Source organism: Leptonychotes weddellii, chromosome 1 (genome assembly GCF_054177405.1).
Source record: "Leptonychotes weddellii isolate Sample4059 chromosome 1, ASM5417740v2, whole genome shotgun sequence".
In the NCBI taxonomy this organism is placed as follows: domain Eukaryota; kingdom Metazoa; phylum Chordata; class Mammalia; order Carnivora; family Phocidae; genus Leptonychotes; species Leptonychotes weddellii.
This window is the reverse complement of record NC_138369.1, coordinates 191818917-191839145: the sequence shown is the minus strand read 5'-3', so window position 1 is coordinate 191839145 and position 20229 is coordinate 191818917. Positions and strand designations below refer to the sequence as shown.

At 54.5% G+C, this 20229-nt stretch overlaps 1 protein-coding gene across 4 annotated transcripts in view; it reads right to left on the bottom strand.

Annotated features, from left to right (window-relative positions):
- The window catches only part of PCBP3 (poly(rC) binding protein 3), a 241354-nt gene that overhangs the window by 22772 nt on the left and 198353 nt on the right, over window positions 1–20229 (bottom strand). For all 4 annotated transcript variants that reach the window (XM_081800930.1, XM_081800927.1, XM_081800928.1 and 1 more), the window contains 7 exons: window positions 8555–8709; window positions 6535–6558; window positions 5711–5743; window positions 5257–5373; window positions 4530–4661; window positions 3515–3643; window positions 155–298 (listed from right to left, as the gene is read on the bottom strand). In XM_081800930.1, the coding sequence (XP_081657056.1) occupies window positions 155–298; window positions 3515–3643; window positions 4530–4661; window positions 5257–5373; window positions 5711–5743; window positions 6535–6558; window positions 8555–8623 (648 nt within the window). In that variant the 5' untranslated portion in view covers window positions 8624–8709. The remainder of the gene's footprint in view (window positions 1–154; window positions 299–3514; window positions 3644–4529; window positions 4662–5256; window positions 5374–5710; window positions 5744–6534; window positions 6559–8554; window positions 8710–20229) is intronic.

The following is a 20229-nucleotide window of genomic DNA, read 5'->3' as shown; positions in this document are numbered from 1 at the left end:
ACGCTTCCAGGGCCCAGTGTCTACGGGACGTCTGCCGTGGCCCTGTCTGTGTGCCCGACCCTGTGCCCGGCAGCGGGCTGGGAGAGCTTTGCGTCCAGCGTGGGTGGGGTGGGAGACGTGCACGTGACAGGGGAGAAAACCTGAGTGCACTAACGGGCAGCGGCGGGGGCTGCAGTAAGAGGCTGAGGTTGGCAGTGGAGGCCGCGAGCGGGTCGGCTCTTACCTGACCACCTGCAAAAATGACAGGGGTGGAGGCGGGCTTTGGGCGGTAGGGGATGGTGGCACCTTTCGGTGGGGACTAGGAAAAGGGACAGGAGAGGGAGAGAGAGCATTAGAGCGGCTTCCCAGCACCAGGACCTGCTGACGGGGGCCTCCTTCCCAAGCCCGCCCCCGCTGCACCACCCGCCCTGCCCTGTCCCCCAGGCTGCAGCAGCCCCAGAGGGTGGGGACACCCTGCAGCAGGAGGGCAGCCTGAGAGGGACCCTCCACAGGGCCACCTCTCTCCTCCGGGTAGCCACTGCCCTAAATACGCTCCCACCTGGCGCCACCACTCCCGCGGAATGCGGGGCAGGGGGCGGGGGCTCCGTGGCAGTGTGCACCGTCAGTTCCTGACGAGCAAGAACGGAGGCCGAGACCCTGCCCGTGCGCAGATGGACAGGTGGCTGCCTGCAGACCAGGGTGCTGTCGTTCCACACTTGGGTCAGCCTGGCTGCTGTCCTCTGAGAAAATCTCCCTCCCTCTCTCCCATGCTCAGGGGAAAGCCAGGCTTTATGGGCGGCTCGGCCATGGGGGCTCATGCCCAGTGCCCCAAAGGCTTCGCGGGGCCAGGCTTGGATGCTCAGTAGGCATCATCACAGGACAGCTAGAAACATCCGATTTCACTATTCATAAAAAGAAGCAACTTTTTAAAAAAGCTTAGAGTCCAAATTCAGTATTCTATAGTCGTGATGAGCTTTGCTATAATTTCCTTTGCTTATTCTGTGCCCAAAAGTATAGGATTTTTATCTTGGGGTGAATGATATTCTCAAGTACCAGAAGTCTGCCCGATTCTGATTGAGTCGACCGAACTCCTTGGTCAGAGGCAATCAGGGTCCTCCCTAGTCCGGCCACGTGGCAGTCTTCCCTGGGAACAGAAGCCACAGGGCTGGCCTGGGTCAGCAACACCACCAGCCAGAGGCAGAGGGTGGGGGCCAGGACAGCCTGTCCCTGCTGGGAGGTCTCGAGACCGTGGTGCCCTCAGGCCCAGCCCACACCCTGGGCTATTGGGTGTGACCTCATAGTGCCCCCCGAGAGACACAAAGCAATGTGGGGCAGGCTCAGCACACCGGGTGGCAGCTTCAACTCTGCAGTCCAAGCCATGCTGTGTGATCATGGGCACACTGTGTGACCCTGACTCCACTACATGACCTTGACATGCTGCCTGACTTTAGGTGTGTTGTGTGACCTTGGCCGAGCTGTATGACCTTGGGAACACCGTGCAGCCTTGCTGTAAAGCAGGAAGGGCTGCTGAGGGGCCTGAGAGCTGACCCCGTCTGGGGTGATGCTGGGCCCCCAGGGTAGGCCGGTCTTCGGTGCTCCTGCTATTTACGACCAGATGCCTCCAGAATCATCTCTGCGCAGCCGGGGGTCACTGCGGCCTCAGAGGACACTCGGTTCATGGTGGCAGACCCATGACTAAGCCGAGCTTGGAGGAGTGAGGTTCTCACTGCACCAGCAGGGAACTCAGTCCAGGTATGCCCCGTCCCTGAGCCGGGCACCTCGCTCCGTGCCCTCTGGCCCCACGGACTGCAGCGCCCTCCATCCCAGCACCATGAGCTTGTGATTCTCGCGCTCGCCAATGTCCTCTGACAGGAGAGGCCCTGTGAGCACGGCGCCCCCGGTGCCCGCTGGGGCACAGTGGGCACTGCCGGGCAGGCTTTGCCGTGAGACCTGTGCTCTCCACGGGGCCCCACTGATCTGCCCCCACCTGAGGGCAGCCCTCGCAGAGGCCATTTCAAGGGTGTGGGGCTAAGTGCTGTATGACCTTGGCCAGAACTAAGTCTGGAAGTCCTTTAATCTTTTGCTCTATTTGTCCAGCTATTCTTCACTTAAAAACGGGCCCAACCATTTCTAGGTGCAGTGGCTCCTCATCCCCTGGGGAGACCCCAGCTCTCCGACCTCTGAGAGCTCCATGGCCCGAGCAAGAGTGAGGCATCGCCTCGGCCCTGGGTCTGCCGTTCCCATTCGCCACGCGTGCTTGCTTCACAGTTGAGTCTCGCGTGAGCCTCCAGCCAGCGGGAACACAACCCTGGGGCACCAGCACCCACAGCCAGTGGGGTCCAGCCTGTTTCTATGGGCCACATCTGACCATGCACGTGGCGCCGGCAACGCCGCTCGGGAGGAGTCCTGAGGAGACCGACAGTCTTATTCTAACCCTTGTTCGTGGACATGGGAGGCTGTGTCCCTCCTGGAACTGTTCATGTGACCTCGCACTCTGACGTGGCCGCTGCCGCTCAAGATGCGTGTGCTTTCTCGCCGCCTCGGGCATCTGCCAGTGCAAGGGAGTGCACGGCCCTGCTCACCGCGTGCCCACATGGCGCCACCGGGCTCCCAGCGGCAGGGGCCCGAAGGAACACAGACCGGCACCGTCTCCGTGACCAGTGGCTGGGGACCATCAGGACACCAGTATTTAGAAAAATAGTTTTGATTTCACAAAATAGTATACTTGGGAAAATAAATCTATGCAATTTTTTTAAAGAGCTGGACGTGGGTTTGAGCACCAAACAAAGGACAAAAGAGGGCGGAGCCCACAGACACCGGCCAAGGCACAGGAGCCTTCGTCAGAGGCCGAAGTACTTCACTGTAGCTTGAAGACCAGCAACTGTGGGAGCTTCAGTGAATCCTGCTGCATTTGGGGTATTAGCTGAAATTTAAATCTCAGGGTTTTTTCTCAAAAAAATTTCAAGAGAGGCTTTTGTCTTGCTCAGCTGTATCTTCGCTTCTGCTTTGGTTTTAACCATTTTGTTTATTCCTCTCTGTCTTTACAGTTTGGGCATTTTCGTGTGCTTTTCCTCCTTTGTGCCTTGGTGGGGCTCTGACGCCTGCGGGCGTGGTGAGCGTGGGCCTCCTGCCTCCCCTCCCCTCACAGGCCCAGGGCAGCAGGGCCTGCCCACAGTGGGCAGCGTGTCCAGCACAGACCTGCACCGAGGCTAAGGCCCGACCCTTTACCGGACGCCCCTCCCACTGCAGACTAATGACTGCTCATCCGATTGCCTCCTGACACACCCTTTCCCCGGCCCCCCAGCCGAGACGATGGACATGCCCGAGAGGACTAGCACCCGCACAGCCAGCGCGGCCTGGGTGCGGTCTCGGGTCACGCTCTTGACCCCTGGCCCCCACACGGCCCTGACCGTGTGAATTCTCAGGGCCCCAGCCACATGCCACAGCCAACACGAAGAAGCCAAGGCTGAAGAAGCCACGGACAGTGTGGCGCGCGGGGTAGGCTGGCAGTGAGCCCTGGGTGCCCAGACTGTACCTCCAGCATGACCACACAGATCTGCTTGACGCACTGGATGATGGCGTCAGGGGTCCCCGAGATGGTCACTGCCCGCTCTGTGGAGTTGGGCAGCATGTCCCCGGCCACCTGGACCTGGGCACCTGTGGACTGCAGAAACAAGACATTGGAAGGGGAATGGCAGGGGAGGGGCTGGTGGCGGCGGCAGCCTGCGCTGAAGCAGAGCTCCTGGGTGCTGGGGAGGGCATCACGTCGAGGGCACAGTGCATGGACACCCACCCCAAGGGCACCATGCCCGTCCGGCCCCTCAGCCCTCCGCTTGTTCCCTGGGGCCCCGTGGCGGGGCTGCGCGCCTTAACCCACCGCTGCCCAGCACGGCCTGGCGCAGGGACAGTGACGCTGGAGAAGAGGCGTCTTAACCTGCAAGTGGCATTTGCAGAGATGGAGACAGAAATGGAGTCACTTTTTTCAAATACTTTATCTCCCCTGTGGAGTTGTAGGTCACAGAGGAAGAGGGATTCTAGAGGGGCCTAAGCTCTGTGGCTGTCTTGCCGTGACGGAATCACGACAGGCGGGCCTCTCTTCTGGGAGAGGGAAGGAGTCCTTTCTTTGAATAAAGGAACATGAACATAAAGTCTGCACCTCACCAGCCCTACTGGTCTGCTCAGGCCTGGTGGGCCCTGGAGGCACCTGCCTGGGGACAGAGAGCACAGCCTCCATGGCCTAGAGCCACGTGCCTGGGTGGCAGGGTGTGGCCCCCCACCCCATCATGGGGGGGCGCTGCCTGTCGCTGGTTGGGTTGCACAGCTCCCCGTGCAGGGGCCCAGCCCCTCTGCATGACACTGTGAGTGGTCTGTGCACATTCCAGGGGCTCCCAGAGCCCACCCTTTGCTTTCTGGATGGCTCTCCCCTACTGTAAGTTCCACACTGGCACAGTTCGCAGTGCTGGGCCTCCCCGGGGGCAGGGTGAGCTTCCCAGGGGTGGGCCTTACCCACCCAGCGGTGGGGCACCAGCAGCCAGAGAAGGTTCTGTTACCTCCCTGATCTCCTTGATCTTGGAGCCGCCTTTGCCGATCAGGGACCCACACTGGCTGGCGGGGACCACCAGCCTCAGCGTCACTGGGGGCTTGCTGGTGGCCGGGCTGTTGCTCATAGAGTTAATGATGTCCTGGGGAGGGAGAAAGACACACGTGTGGGCCTGCTGTGCACACACCAGTGAGTGCAAAGGCCAGGCTCGTGAGAAAGCAGCTGAATGTGCTCCAAGGACTGGCGGGCCAGGGTCCCTGCCCCCAGAGGCCCATGGTCAGTGGAGGCGGGGGGAGGACAAGCGTGGGAACGCGAGTGCTCTGAATGTGTCTCTAAATAACTTTTGGCAACTTGAACAATATTGGAAACGCAAGAAAACCTTGATGTAAGTCGCTGATAGAGCACACAGACGTGCCCCAGACATGTGAGTGCGTGCGTGTTTCTATGGGCCAGCAGCAGAGCCCCCAGGTCCAGCCTGTAGCCAAGCTCCCATGCCGGGGCAGGAGCCGTGGGGGGCGGCTGGGGCTCATGCTCGGGCCTGTCCCCAGATGGCCAGCAGCCGGGGGAGCCCCTGGGCAGCAGAGGTGACAGGGGAGAAGAGAAGTCCTTGCAGCCAAGCAGGGCATCCCTGGTGGGCCAGGCTGTGCCCACGTCCAGACACAGGGGACGTGGGGCCAGAGGACCAGTGGAGACCATGCCCTCCCCCCACACACAGGGTCTCTGGGGGCGCATCTTACCTCCTCGAACTTGTAGGCGATCATGGCAAAGGCCTTGAAGATGGCGTCCGTGGGGCCCGTGATGGTCACGATTCTTTCCGGGCAGTTTCCCTCAGAGATGTTGATCCTGGCACCGCTCTGGAAGGAGGCGAGCACACCCGGGCCAGGGTTAGAGTCACGGGCAGTACCGGGCTGGGTTCTTCAGGCCTCCTGACAGCCACGGGCAAGCCTCCACGCTGCACGGTGAGGCCCCCCCAGTGCCGTCCTTCACAGTGCCGACAGCTGCCACGCCGTGCCCCCCACAACCCCCCACAACAGAGCCCCAGACGTGGGGGTGTGCAGGTCAGAGGGAAGGGGCCTGCTGCCGCTGGGAGGTGGCCGTGCGCACGGCAGGGGCTCCCGCAGGACAGGACTTCTGGCCTCCCACCTCCCGCCTGCCCACAAACGGGACACCACCGAGGACCAGCCACCTCACCTCTTCACGCATCTTTTTCACAGTTTCTCCTTTCTGGAATAAAGATGCAGACAACAGGGTGAGGCGTCACTCCGGGCTTCCGCCACAGGCGTGCGGAGGGTTCGGTGTGGCAGCACGAGGTGGGAGCACAGCCTCGTGCACCAGGTGCCCCAGGCCAGCGAGCAGCAGTCCCAGGGCGGGGACGAGAGCCTGACGCACCCCCAGCCCCGAGCCCCACCACAGGCTGGCGAGGGGCCCTTCAGAGGAGGCGCCGGGTGCTGGCCCACTCGGCTCCTGCTCTGCAGTGGTGCTCATATCCCTCGTCTTCATCACGGGCAAAGCAGGGCCAGGCCGGGGCGGGGGGGGGCACACCCAGGGCCCTGGTGGGAAGACCTGGACTCGGAGCACAGAGGCGCCCGCTGGACACCAGGGGGCCTGGACACGGTGGGACGCCAGCCACGGGTAGGTGGCGCCCTGCCCCAGCCTCCGCCACAGGCTTCCAACTCCCAGATCTGCGCTCACTTTCCCACGGCGCGCTTTTATTTTGGAGGGAGACATGAGAGCCGACCACCACCACCCACTGACCAGGGGTACTGCGCTGGAGAATGCCAGTGACTCACGCTCACCGGGCCCTCACACCCGGGAAGGACGGGCCACCGGGCGGTGGGGCAGTGGGGGCGGGGCTGCCCGGTGACCAGCCGGGGCCTTGCAGGCGGGGCCGCGGGATTCCACTGGAATCCTTGCGCGTGGTGCGCACCGCGGTGTGGCTCGCCGCCCAGCGCAGGCCTGGTGGCCCTGTCACCTTGTCAGGGGCCCCAGCAGAGCAGAGTTCACTCAGTAGTTACCTTCCCGATGATACTTCCAACTTCCTGTAGGAAAGGAAGCACAGAAAGATGATGTCATAGAGCAGAAGGAGAGACGGCCGGTGACAGACCCTGAGAGACCCATGTGTGCTGGGAGCGAGAACGGGGGTCAGGACAGTCAGGCGCGAGCGTGGCCAGGCCACCTGTGCAAAGGCCCTGAGTCTGGGGGCTCCTGGGTGCCCGTCTGACCTCAGTTAGTCCCAGGCCCTGCCTCTGACAGACACACAGACGAGCAGAATCAGAGCGGCCGGCTCCCTACAAACAGGTTAGGAGGCACCACTTAAGGCCTCAAGAAACCCTGCAAGAAACAGATAAAACATAGAATCTCCCCCGATTTTGTGATGTGAAGGTAATTAAGCACTGCTACCGCTTTTTCACTTTTTAGAAAGGAGACTACGCAAAGACACGCTTGAACATACCGCCCCAGTTCCGAAGCCTGGAGCCCATGATGGTGCGGACACACGCTCCTGGCCAGGCCTGCTCCTCACGGCACCTCCCGCCTCGTCAGGCCCACTCGGCACTGCGAGCCAGCCTGCTCCTAGCCCCGGGAATGACCTTTCAAAGTCAAACTCTTTTCCCTTATTACAGGAAGTCCTCAGCAGCTACAACAGTGCCGGTGAAGGCCCGAAATCCTGCTGGGCCGTGGGAGGGTGCGTGCCGCAGGGGCGGCTGAGGCAGCAAAGGGCAGCTGAGCCCTCCGGCGGCCGCGGCGCCGCTCCTCCTGGGGCAGAGTTGGTGCCTGAGGCTGCTGCGGGCCCCGGACGTGGGGGCCCTCTGTGGTGCACTCCCAGCTTCTGACAACCTTGAGCAAATGCCACCCACACGTGGGAGGCGCAAAGCTGGTCACCGTCTCTCCATTGCAGAAAGGGATCTCTGGGTGTGAGCCCTGACCCCCACGCCCCCCCCAGGGAGGGCGCCTCGCCTGGCGATCTGGGAGGAGCAGCACCACCGGCCCCGCGGCAAGGAGACCACAAGGACACCAGACACAGCCCGATGGAGGTGCGAACCCTGTGCTGTTGGGCTGGAGTTGGGGGGTAGGAACTCCCGGGGTCCAGTCTATAAACATGGAAATAAATTTTATGCATATGTGTGTATACACACACTGTGATCGTACATACACACGCATGTTCAATAAACACATACGTGTAGATATCCCCCACTCACAAGAGTCGGGGCTCTTTGGAGAAATGGCTGACTCCAGGACCATGGCAGGGAAAGCACAAGGGCGTCATGAGAGTGTTTTGTGCCAGAAAGCGAGCTGGCACTGGGTGAATGACAGCCCACGTCATGAGGACACAGGAGCCAGCTTGGAGGGGCTCCCGGTGGCTGAGTCAGGGTCAATACGAGCATCAAAATGAGTCATGACATGCAGACGTGCATGAATGGGCGGATGAATGGCCGCTGAGGGGTTCTCACAGTGTCCGTGGGCCCCGAGCAGCATCTAACAGCAGCTCTGGGTGAAGGACCAAGGGCTCAGTAACGGAGGCCCTGAGATCTGTGCCCCTGATGGGAGAGTTCCTGTGACTCCCACCAACAGTGAGGAAACCTCAGAAAAGCCGCCTTGAGGAAGGGCAGGCACTTTCAGAGGTCAAATGCAAAGGAAGAGCAGGGACACTCCTCCAGGTTGGAGACCACCAAAGACGCTCTGGGATATGGAGGCCTGACCACTCCCCCTTCACCGCGTGTCCTGTGGTGAAGGGCAGGCTGGGACGACTGGTGACCTGAACGGGGCCCGAGGCGAGGGGCTGGGACGTACTGGTGTTGGTATCCTGACGTGGATGGGGCACTGCGCCCTCGTTTGTAGGAAATACACACTAAGGTGTTCAGTGACGGGCATCAGGTTGCAATGAGTCTCCAAGGGTTCCAGGGAAATGTAATTTGGAGTGGGCTGCAATGCCTAGTCAGCTTGAGACGGCTCAGGGTTTACAAAGCAGACCCCGGCGGTGGGCACGCCCTCCCTTGCCTCCCAGCTGGTCTGACACAGTGGCCTTGGGCTCCGTACCTTTCCATGCATCAGCAGACGGATTGTCAGGGTCACGTTCAGGCCACCTTCTGAGACCTTCGACTCCATCTTTCTCCCAAAATGCGGCTGGGAGTAGTGGCTTAAGGTGCCGAGGGTGCCGTGAGGAAGGACAGATGGGGCCCAGATGGCGTCACCTGGAAAGGGAAGGCATAGCGGCTGCCAGCTGAGAACATGGTCAATGGCCAACACAGGTCGGGGTGTCCCGGCCTGCTAGGACCTTTGGCCTCTGGGGGGTGCATGGGCGTGGGGAGGGTCCAGGTTCTCCTCCAGGCTGGATCCCGAGGGACAGGTCAGCCCACCACAGTGTACAGGGTGGCCTCCGAGACAGGCACCAGTGAGGATTAGAAGTGAAGGTCAGGTGGGGCCAGGGCTCAGGGCACAGCAAGGGGAGAGGGTAGGACCAGGAGAGGTTCCAGAATAGACGGGAGAGGTCTGCAGAACCAGATACTCAGGCAAGCCCAGGCCCAGATGCGGGGGGCCCCATGGGCACACCAGACCTGACTGCAGGCCTGGGAAGGGATGCTTCACTCAGCAGGCAACACAGGTCACAGGGGGTGGGCTGTTTGGGTAGCCTTCCTGGGAGGGCCAGCAGTCAGGGCAGCAAATGGGAGCTGGAGAGCCACCTGCCTGGGTGCGTGGGGATGTCTCACAGTGCAGGGGAGTTGCTGGGTGCCAGGGTCCACAAGGGTCAGAGAGGAGGGGAACGAGGGCAGGATGGGACACGGGGCATGAGTGACCCCCAGGGGAGCGGGGAGTGGCCAGTCCTGGAGGGGGTGGGTAGGCCGTGGGGCAGTGGTCACAGGGTCTGACAGCAGGGTGCTGCCGGGGGCACAGGGAGGGAAGGAGGCCTGCCTGGGGGAGATTCTGGATGACCCGGGGCCAGGGGTTCCCAGGAGCAGCACCAGGTGGACCCCACGGAACAGAGAGTGCCACAGGCCTCCTGCAGCTGCACACACCTGCCCGGGGGCACACCTGAGAGGTGGGTGGGGTGCCTGGGCCATGAAGGAAGGATGAGGCCTGGGGCCAACTCTGCCAGCACTCCCCACATACGACCCCATGCTTGGTCTAAGTCCCTCAGGAACAGTGAAACCTGGGCATGCCCCCCGTCTGGGGGTCTGGACACCAGCCCTTTGATGTGACCTGTAAGGATGGGAGGCTCCGTCCACACACAGGAGAGACCACAAGTTAGAAAAGCAAGATTTTCCTTTAACCTTGTAGGTTTTGGTTCCTGCTGAAAAACATGCTTCAAGGAAAATACAAAATAAAGCACAGAACAGCACATTCTGTCTGCTGGTGGTGGTGGGCGCGTCACAGATGACAGAGGCAGACACATTTCTGCGTTAACAGACGCGCACATGACAACGTATCCACTCGTGCCGTAACAACTCAAACTATTAGTCCTCGTTATGGATTAGACAACGATGCTTTTGAACAAGGACTCTGACATGAAGATCTAAGACCTGGCAAAGGCAAGTTTTAAAAACCACCCCTACAAATTAATGTGGTCTATCTCCACTGCCCAACACGGAGCCACTGGCCACTTGTGGCTATTTGTATTTGAAATAAGAAACTCGCCGGCCACACTCAGAGTTGACCAAGCAGCCCCATGTGGCTGGTGGCTGCGCGGGGAAGGGCACAACAGAGAGCGCTGGTCTCGGGCACGGTGGTCCTACCGGACAGCACGGGGCGCGTGGACATGGCAGCAGGCCTGGCTGGAAGAGGGCGCTCTGGACAGAGACCCCGGGCAGGAGAGGAGACATTCAAGCTCAAGGGATTGGTGCGGCACCAAGTTCACGACGCCCCCTCCCGCACAGACACCCTGCAGCAAGCAGGGGTACCAGCACCAATGGAGCGGATCGGGCGCTGGGCACGCGGGATGCCAGGCCTCCTGTTTAATTAGAAACATCTCCTCCTGTGTGGGGCGGCAGGGCCCTGCAGCCGTGGTTACGTAAATGTTTCCAGCCACAGCGGAGAAAGTGGGTCAGTGAGTGCTGGGGAGCTTCAGGGTCCAGGCTGTCGACTGCCATCAGTCACACAGGCCAGCGAGCTGCCACGGAGGCCGCTGCCTGCCTTCATCACGAGGCTGAGGGCGAGCAGCACAGTGCCCTCTGTAGACTGCTGGGGACAAGGAGCGGCCCTGGGTGGTGGTGAAGGTCACCTGAGACTCAGCGCCCTTGACCTTGAAGAACCCACCCTATGCCAGCCGCCAAGGGGCACCGGGCGAGTGGCTCCCCCAGGATCACGACCTCAGGTCATCCTCTATCGGTCCTGCTGGGCCCTGGACAGCTGTTCATCAGGGGCGGGCCCGAGAATGCCGGGCCTACTCCCACTTGGAGCCACCCCTGCAGCAGAGTCCAGCAGCAGCACTTGGGGTCACACTCACCCAAAACCAAGCTGATAGGAAATGGTCAGAAAAAATCTCTTTGCCAGTAAGGACCCCACCTTCTGTTCTCTGCAGTGCTGGGAACTGAATATATTTGTAATTCACCTAGTGGGAGGAAGAGGAGACACAGGCATGGTCCCCTGCAGGGCCCGGGAGGAAGCCCGCCCGTGTGGCCCTGTGCCAACACCGTCCACAGATGCGCCTCGGCTGGAACGCAGCCTGTGCCCGATTCCCACAGCCAGCCACAGCCAGCCCTCCCAGTTGTCCATCCATCCGTCTCTGCAGTCCTGCCTTCCAGCTACAGGCCCAAACCTGGGGGTGCAATAGCTCCTGCCTTAGCAATGAAGTAATTCGCCTTCATTAGCAAATCCCAACACACAGATGCAGAGTTAATTAATTCATTTTCTCTAGTTTCTTACTTCTTGCCTAATAAAGGTGTTCTGTTCTATAAAATCCTTCTCAACATGTGGATTTAGCGGTATCCCACTAATTTTGATATTTGTGCTCTTTTTGATTATTTCAAAATACTATCAAATTCTCTTTGATTTCTTTCTTGATTCATGGGGTATTGTGAAGCATGTTACTAAATTTTCAAATACTTAGATTTTCTAGATGTCTTTCTCCTGTTGGTTCTCTGATGGTTAGAAAACGTGGCTTGTGACACCTCAGGTACGTCCTATGTCCTGAGACTTGCTTGTGGGCCAGACTGTGGTCTGTCCTGGTAAAGGTGGGCTCCTGTGTTGGGGTGGAACCTCCTCGAAGCCTGGATGGTACCACTGCCGGTCCTCTGCGGTCCTGTCGGGTCCCGGGGGCGCCGGGGAGGGCCCTGCTTCCTGCACTTCAAGCTCTGTCAGCAGCATCGTACCACCACACTGCTGCCTCCGGCTGACGGACCGACGGACTCCTTTGCCATCGTGAGACATTCCTCATGTCTGGCTTCGTCCTCAGCTCTGAAATTTCTTTGTCTGTTATTAATGTAGTGACCCCGCTTTCTTCTGATTGGTGTTGGTGTACCTCCTTCCATCTTTTATCTTGAACCCATTTGTGGTCCTTATATTTAAAGTGAGTTTCCTGTAGGCAGCGTATGGTTGAACCTTGCCTTTTTATCTCATTTGACAACCTGTCTTTAATTGGGGTGTTTCGACCACTGACAGTGACATGGTGGAGTCTGGAGCTATCGTTCTACTGCTTGTTTTCTGCTTTATGATCTGTTCTTCGTTCCCGTTTCTATCACTTTCTCCTCCGCCATCTTTTGAATGAACTGCATACCTTTTATGATTCCACTTTCCCTCCTTTGTGCACTTACTAGTCACGACCCTCTGTTTTGTTATCTGAGGGTTGCCCTGCACACACCTTCAGCTCGTCACAGTCCAGTGTCAGTGACCTGCCACTTAGGGCAGTGTGGGAGCACCTGATACGGGTGCTAGCTGTGCCTCTGTTTCCCCTCTGGGCCTCCGCACTGTTGCTGTGGAGCACTTTGGCTCTCCTAGGTTATAAACCAGCGTTCTTCTTTCTGACGTGAACAGTCAGTTATCTTCTAGAGGGACGTAGATGACAAGAAACATGTCTTTCTGCTTACCCACGTGACGCTCACCCCGCCGCGTGCAGGCAGCTTTCTGCCTGCTCTCGCTCTTCTTCTACCTGAGGAACTCCCCAGAATAATTTTTGTAGTGCAAGTCCGCTGGCGATGGAGCTCTGTTTCCGTGGGTCGGAAAGGTCTGTTTCCCCTTCAGCAACGAACGGGTCTCACCTGGCACAGAACTCCAGGTCAGCAGTGCACTCTTCGGGTCCCGGAGAGACCTGCCCCAGACCTCTCACCTGCGCTGCTGCCCCCTGACCCCTCGCCCCTGCTGCCCCGACCCCTCGCCCCTGCTGTCCCCTGACCCTTGCTGCTGCCCCCTGACCCCTCGCCCGCTCTGATGTCCCTGACCCCTGCTGCTGCCCCGACCCCTCGCCTCTGCTGCCCTCTGACCCCTCGTCTCTGCTGCTGCCCCGACCCTTCGCCCGCTGCATTCGTTCTCACTTCATTTCACCATCTGTAAGGACACCTTTTCCACAGCACATGTAAGAATTTTCTCTTAATCACTGGCTTTGAACAACTTACTTAGCCTGTGCCTTGCTGCAGTTTCCTCATGACTTTTTGTGCTCATTGAGCTTCTTGGATTTGTGGCCTTAAGAGTTTTCATTGAGTTTGGAAAATTGTGGCCATTGTCTTTCGAATATACTTTCTGCCTTGCCCCTCCCCCACCCCCAGGACCCCCAAAGGCATGTCTGTTCTCTGCCTGAAGTTGAGGGAGCTCACTGATGCTCCCTTCACTTTCTTCTGCCTTCTGCCTCTGTGTCTCATTTTGACAGGTTCTGTTTCCGTCCTGAAGTTTAAAATCTTCCGCGCTGCAACTCCCATGCTCTGGCTAATCCCACCCAGGGCACTTTTCACCTCAGACACGTGTTTTTCACTCTAGAAACTCAATCTGAGTCTGGGTCCTGTCTTCCATGTCCCCATTTAACACGCTTGACCCTTTGCTTCTTGATCATGCGGTTTACAGTTTTGATAATGATTTCAACATCCACGTCCCGCAGGTGTACAATCATCACTTCTGAGTCTAGGTCACGGCAGTGAACACTGAGCTGGGGGAGCACAGGCCCCTGCTGACTCTGGCAAGAGCTTTTTCTCTGCAGCTCAGATAGCAGGTGCTCTGCGGTCCTCAGTCAGACCTGGTCTCCTGGGGCCGCACCGTCAGCAAGCCGGGAACCAAGGAGACGGAAGCGCGGCCTCCCAGGGGCCCACACACAGAGTCACCTTTTCCAGCCTGGCCGCTCCCTCTGTCCTCTGTCCTGTGCACGGGCACATGGCTGGGGTGCAAGGGCAGACACAGGGCCCTACGCAGTTCAACTTGATCCGTAATGCAACAGTCCAAATCTGAAACCCCCTGGTTTCCAAGTACATGTGAGACAGAAATCCATCTCCAACTGCTCTGTGAGCCAGTCTGCTGGGCAGCCGCAGGTCATCTGGCACTGCTGGCGGGAAGCCTGAAACCAACATTAAGGAAGGTGTGTGGTGACGCTGGGCTGCAGGAGCAAGAACCGGGAACGGGAGGCCTCAGTGTGCTCCGTCCGCTCCGCAGAGAAAGCCTGGGGACGAGGCCACTGCAAAGGTTCCTGACACACGTCTTGTGTCTCCTGCCACCAGGCAGGGACAGACAGTTCCCATCCGCAATGTCCTGAGGAAGGACTCTGGCTGTCCTGGTGTGGGTCATGGGCTGAGGTCCGAGGTGCCAGGTCACATGGCCGAGAGTCCACGCGGGACCCGCTGCTCTGGGTGGAGCATTTCCAGAGCAAGCGGGTGCCCTGGTTGGAGCTGGTCTCACTCCCAGGCAGGGCATCAGAAGCCTTCGTGTGTGCATACCCTTGTAAGAGTTCCTGCTTTTCAAAGGTCCTTGCCCTCTAATGCCAGGCTGGAGGGAATCTGGCGGACCAAGGTGAGCACAGGGAGATGTAATCCTCTGTGTCTAGGAGAAGGCTCCAGGTGCTTAAATGTTCTTCCCTCACAAGGCTGAGGAGCACATACAACATGTATTTGCAGCTATTCTCAAAGTCCTCCCACACGCGTTGTGGGGGAGCCTGCTCACAGTCGCAAGGCCTGTGGCGAAGCGCCAGGTCTCTCAGCAGCACGGCAGGGCCTGGGGGGGGGACGGGGAGAAGAACGCTGGGGGTGCTGGGAGGTCAGGGGGAGGGGCTGCTGTGACCTAGGGTGAGCAGATGGAGTCCCTGTTGGGAGCACTGGGTGGGTCTATGCTAACAATCAGATTTTCTGCTCCTTAGCTCCCGTGAAGCCAGTCTGAAGCTGGAGGGGCCCTCTGAGTTGGGCTGCTGGGAAGCCAGATGCTCAGACCCCCACATTCACATCTGGGCCACGTCTTTGCAGGGGAGGCATCAGGAGGGAGGTGGAGGGGAAAGTCCTTACAATTCCTAAATACACCCCAGGCTCTGTGTCACTTACTGACTTCTCGCTAGTCGAAGGAAACACAAAACCGAAGGTGCTGGTATCTGAACTGCAGTCCAGTGGCCCCTCTCTGCCCTCCACCCCCCGCAGCTCCTCTGAGCTTCCCTGTCAGCACTCTCTGTCTCCAAAGATGAAGCAGACCCAGGAAGGAACCTTCAGGAAGCAAACACGCCAGGGTTATCTGCTACGCATACTTGATAACCATCACATGCAGATTCTACCCACATATGTAAGATGCAGTCATTTGAATTTCACTTTAAATTCAGGATGGCTTCGAGAAGTCAGCTTCCATGGGGGATCTGTGTACACAGCTGAGATTGCACTCAGGAGGGCTGACAAAATGACAGGTGACATTACACATGACACCAAAGGCGCAGTCACCACACAGGGGATGCTGCCGCTGAGCAAGTTATTTGCGGTGGGGAAGGTGCCCGAGAATGCTTGCTGAGGCCCCTAGAGACCAGCTCTGTGGAGTCACACAGCCTGCCTGTTGCTGTCCACATGGACTACGCTGGAAACCAGCAGCTGCATGTGCACAGCTGATGAGCAAGGCCATCAGGATGGCCTCCCCGTTTGGAGAGCTCTGGCCTGCCGGACCCCAGAGCCCTCCTCCGGCTGGACCTGTCCTCGGTGGTTGGCATCTGCTGATGCCTTTACTTCCCCTTTCAACTGGGAGGTGTGGGTACCACCTGGCCCCACTTTACAGATGGAAGGACTGATGCTTTAAGAGGTAAAAGACCTGCCCAAGAGCATGTGCTAAAGCAGGGCCCAGCCAACCAGCCCCAGCATCTGTGCTCTGAATTGTGATGGTTAAAAGAGCAGCAGGACTTTTGCTTCCAGCAAGATGGAGCAGAGGTCCCTTCCCCTAAAAACAATGAAAACCTCTGGATATTCCATACAAAGCAAACATAGGAGGATGCTGAAATGTTGAGAAGAACAGGCAGACTAGCACACCAGTGGCCCATGGAGTGACATGGTGGTGAATTCCTGTTTTTTTTTCGCATCTCTATCTCAGACTTGGGGGAGGAGAGCCAGCAACCTGGAAACGTCAATGGGCATAAACCAAAAAAAGCTGCAACAAAGCCTGCTGCCTCCAGCCAAATGACCAGAAAAGAGAAAGCCCAGAAAGACTGAAAACTTGAGACAACAGTGGCTCTGCTCCAGCCAGCACCATGGAAGACACTGTTAACCCAGCCCCACCAACGCCAGCAAAGGCCCAGTGGTGGTGGTGGGGCCTCACCAGGCCAGAACGACACTCTCTAATCTCACGCTGGGTGTTACCAGAGAAGGCGGAGCGGGGAGCAGGGGCCTCACCAGGCAGTAACAGGCCACTCCACCCCACGGTGTCCTGGCCAAGGAGGTATCAGTGGAGGCCCGGTGGGGAGCCGCAACTCCCCCACCCCACCACAAGTAATGAGAAGTTCCTCAATCTCCAGGCACCAACAGAAGCTGCGTGGGGAACCTGGATTCCCACCCCACCTGTAAGTAATGAGGCAGCACCCCTCCTTTCCCTTGCTGGAATAGAATCAAAGGAAACCAGTTAAAATAGGAGATTTAAGTAATATTCAGACTCATAACATAATATCCAAAATGCCTAGGTTTCATATCAAGGACCAGAGAGATCTCAAACTAAATGAAAGAAAATCAACAGACACCAACACTGAGATGAGAGAGATGTTAGAATTATCTGACAAAAATTTCAAAGCAGCCATGATAAAAATGCTTCAATAAGCAAGTAAGAATATTTTTAATGAAGTGAAAAAATATAAAGTCTCAGCAGAGAAATAGAATTTCTCACAAAAAAAACCCCAGAAGATGTAAAGAACTAAATAAATTACAGTAGTGAAAAATACAGTAATGGAATGAAGGGGTCCAAAGAAGGAAGCAGTGAACTGTAAGACAGAACAATTCCCATCTGACCAGTAGAACAAAAATAGACTTAAAAAAGAAAGAAAGAGAACAGAGCCTCATAGACCTATGAGACTGTGACACAAGATCTAGCATTTACCCTCTTAGAGTCCCAGACGAAGAAGAGGAAGGGGCTGAAAAAGGACTTGAAGAAATAATGCCTGGAAACTTCCCAAATTTGGCAAAAGGTATAAACCTACATATCCAAGAAGCTGAGCAAATCCCAAGCAAGATAAACCCAAAGAAATCCACACAGACACATACAGTCACATGTTTAGAAACTGAAGACAAAATACTGAAAGCAGTAAGAGAAATGACACTGTATAAAAGAAAAATTTGATGACAGTGGGTTTCATTAGAAGCCTTGGTGCCAGAGGAAGTGGCATAATAGCTTTAAGTGGTTAAAAGGAAAGAACTGTCAACCCGGAACTATATATCCAGTGAAAATATCCTTCAGGAATGAAGGAGAAATTGAGATATTGTCAGGGGAAGGAAAACTAAGAGTTAGTTGCCCACGGACCCACTCTACAAGAATGGTTTTAACGGAGGTTCTCCAAATGGAAATGAAATGATACAGAAGGAAGCTCAAAACATGAAGAAGGAAGAAAGAACACAGTGAGCAAAAACATGAGCATATGCAACAGGCTTTCACTCTCCTCTTGGGCTTTCTAAATTATGTTTAATGGTTGAAGCAAAAATTATAGTACTGCCTGATGTGATTCCAACAGTATGTTGAGGAAATATTTACAAAAATTATATTATACATGGGGGAGGGTAAAGAATCATAAAGGGAGTTAAAGTTTCTACACTTCTCTCAGACTGGTAAAATGTAAACACCAATAGAATTCATATATTGTATATATAATGTAATATCTGGATCAACATCTAAAAAGCTACACAGAGAGGTATACTCAAAAACACTATCAATAAACCAAAATGGAATTCTAAAAAAATATTCAGTAACCTACAGGATGGCAGGAAATAAGAAAAGAAAAAATAAAATGGCAAATTTAAGCCCTAACATCCTAATAATTATACTAAATGGAAATAGTCTAAATTCACCAATTAAAAAACAGACAATGGCAGAGTAGATTAAGAAACATGACTGAACCATATGCTCTCTACAAGAAACTCATTTCAAATAGGACAATATAAGTATATTGAAAAAAATCATGGAAAAAAGATGTGTCATGCAACTATTAATCAAAAGAAAGCAGGAGTGGTTATATTAATATCAGATAATAAGAAGTGTTGGCGAGGATGTGGAGAAAGCGGAACCGTCATGCACTGTTGGTGGGAATGCAAACTGGTGCAGCCACTCTGGAAAACTGTATGGAGGTTCCTCAAAAAATTAAATCTAGAAATATCATATGATTCAATAATTCCTCTTCTGGGTATTTATCCCAAATTAAGTGAAAACACCAATTCAAAGAGATATATGCACCCCTGGTTCACTGAAGCATTATTTACAATAACTAAGACGTGGAAGCAGCTTAAGTGTCCATCAATGGATAAATGGACAAAAAAGATGCAGTACACATACACAATGGGCTATTACTCAGCAATAAGAAAGAATGAAAGCTTGTCATTTGTGACAATGTGGATGAACCTTGAGACTATTATGCTAAGTGAAGTAAGTCAGACAGAGAAAAACAAGTATTGTATGATTTCACATGTATGTGGATTCTAAAAAACAAAACCAATAAAACAATACAGAAATAAACTCACAGATAGAGGAAACAAACTGTTGGTTACCATAGAGGGGAGGGGTTGGTGGGGGGACCAAAATAGGTAAAGGGGATTAAGGGGTACCTTCTTCCAGTTATAAAATAAGTAAGTCATGGGGATGCAAAGTATAGCATAGGGGATATGGTCAGCAACATTGTAATAACAGCATGGTGACATACGGTAACTAGACTTATCATGGGGATAATTTTGTAATATATAAAAATATTACATCTAAAAAAATTTAAACCTATTAATCTAATTAAATATTAAAAGCTATTATGTACATCTGATTCCAACAGGATATTGTATATGAATTATACTTCAATTAAAAAATAGACTTCAAAGCATTGAAAATTATTAGAGACAGATAAGAACATTGTATAATGGTAAAAGGATCAATCCATGAGGAAGCAAGAGCAATCCTAAATGTGTATGAATCAAACACCAGAGCTATAAAATATGTGAAACAAAAACTGACAGAACTAAAAGGAAAAATACACATATCTAGAATTATGGCTGAAGATTTCAATACTGTATCTCAACAACTGAAAGAACCAGGCATAAAACCAGCAAGGATATAGAAGAACTCACACCACCGTCATTCAATAGGGCCTAGTCAACAATTATAGAATGCTATATCTGGCAACAGAAGAATACACGTTCTCTTCAAGCACCCACAGAATATATACTAACACCCATCTCCTTCACCATCAAACAAACTTCAACAAGTTTAAAAGAATCAAAATTATATAGTGTGGTTCTCTGATCACAATGGAATCAAACTAGAAATTAGTAATAGAAGATAACAGGAAAATCTCCAAGTACTTGGAAACTAAAACAACACACATCCAAACAATCCTTGGGGAAAAGAGGAAATAAAAAAAATACAGTGACCTGAATGAAAATAAAAATACAACAGGGGTACCTGGGTGGCTCAGTCACTGGGCGTCTGTCTTCGGCTCAGGTCATGATCCCGGGGTCCTGGGATCGAGCCCCGCATTGGGTTCCCTGCTCAGCGGGAAGCCTGCTTCTCCCTCTCCCACTCCCCCTGCTTGTGTTGCCTCTCTCGCTGTCTCTCTCTCTGTCACATAAATAAGTAAATAAATCTTTAAAAAAAAATAAAAACACAACATACCAAAGATTGTGAAGCAGTGCCTACAGGAAAGTTTGTAGCACAAAATACATATATTGGAAAAGAGAAAGTCTCAAATCAATAATCTAAGCTCTAATTTTAAGACCTTAGAAAAAGAAGAACAAGGTAAATAAAGCAAACAGAAGGAAGGAAATAAAAACAATCACTGAAATTAGAAACAGAGGGGTGCCTGGGTGGCTCAGTCAGTTATGGAGCCCCATACGGGCCTCCATGCTGGGTGTGGAGCTTGCTTAAGATTCTCTCTCTCCCTCTCCTTCTGCCCCTACCCCCCCTCTAAAAAAATAAAATGAAATTAGAAACAGAAAAACTAGAGAAAATCAACAAAATCAAGAGCTGATTCTTGGAAAAGATCAAGAAAATTGACAAACTAATACAAAGACTGACAAAGAAAAAAGGCTACACAAAATATAAATGCAAGGAATGAGACAGCAGCTATCACGAAGAGCCTTGCAGACGTCAAAGGGATGAGGGATACTAAG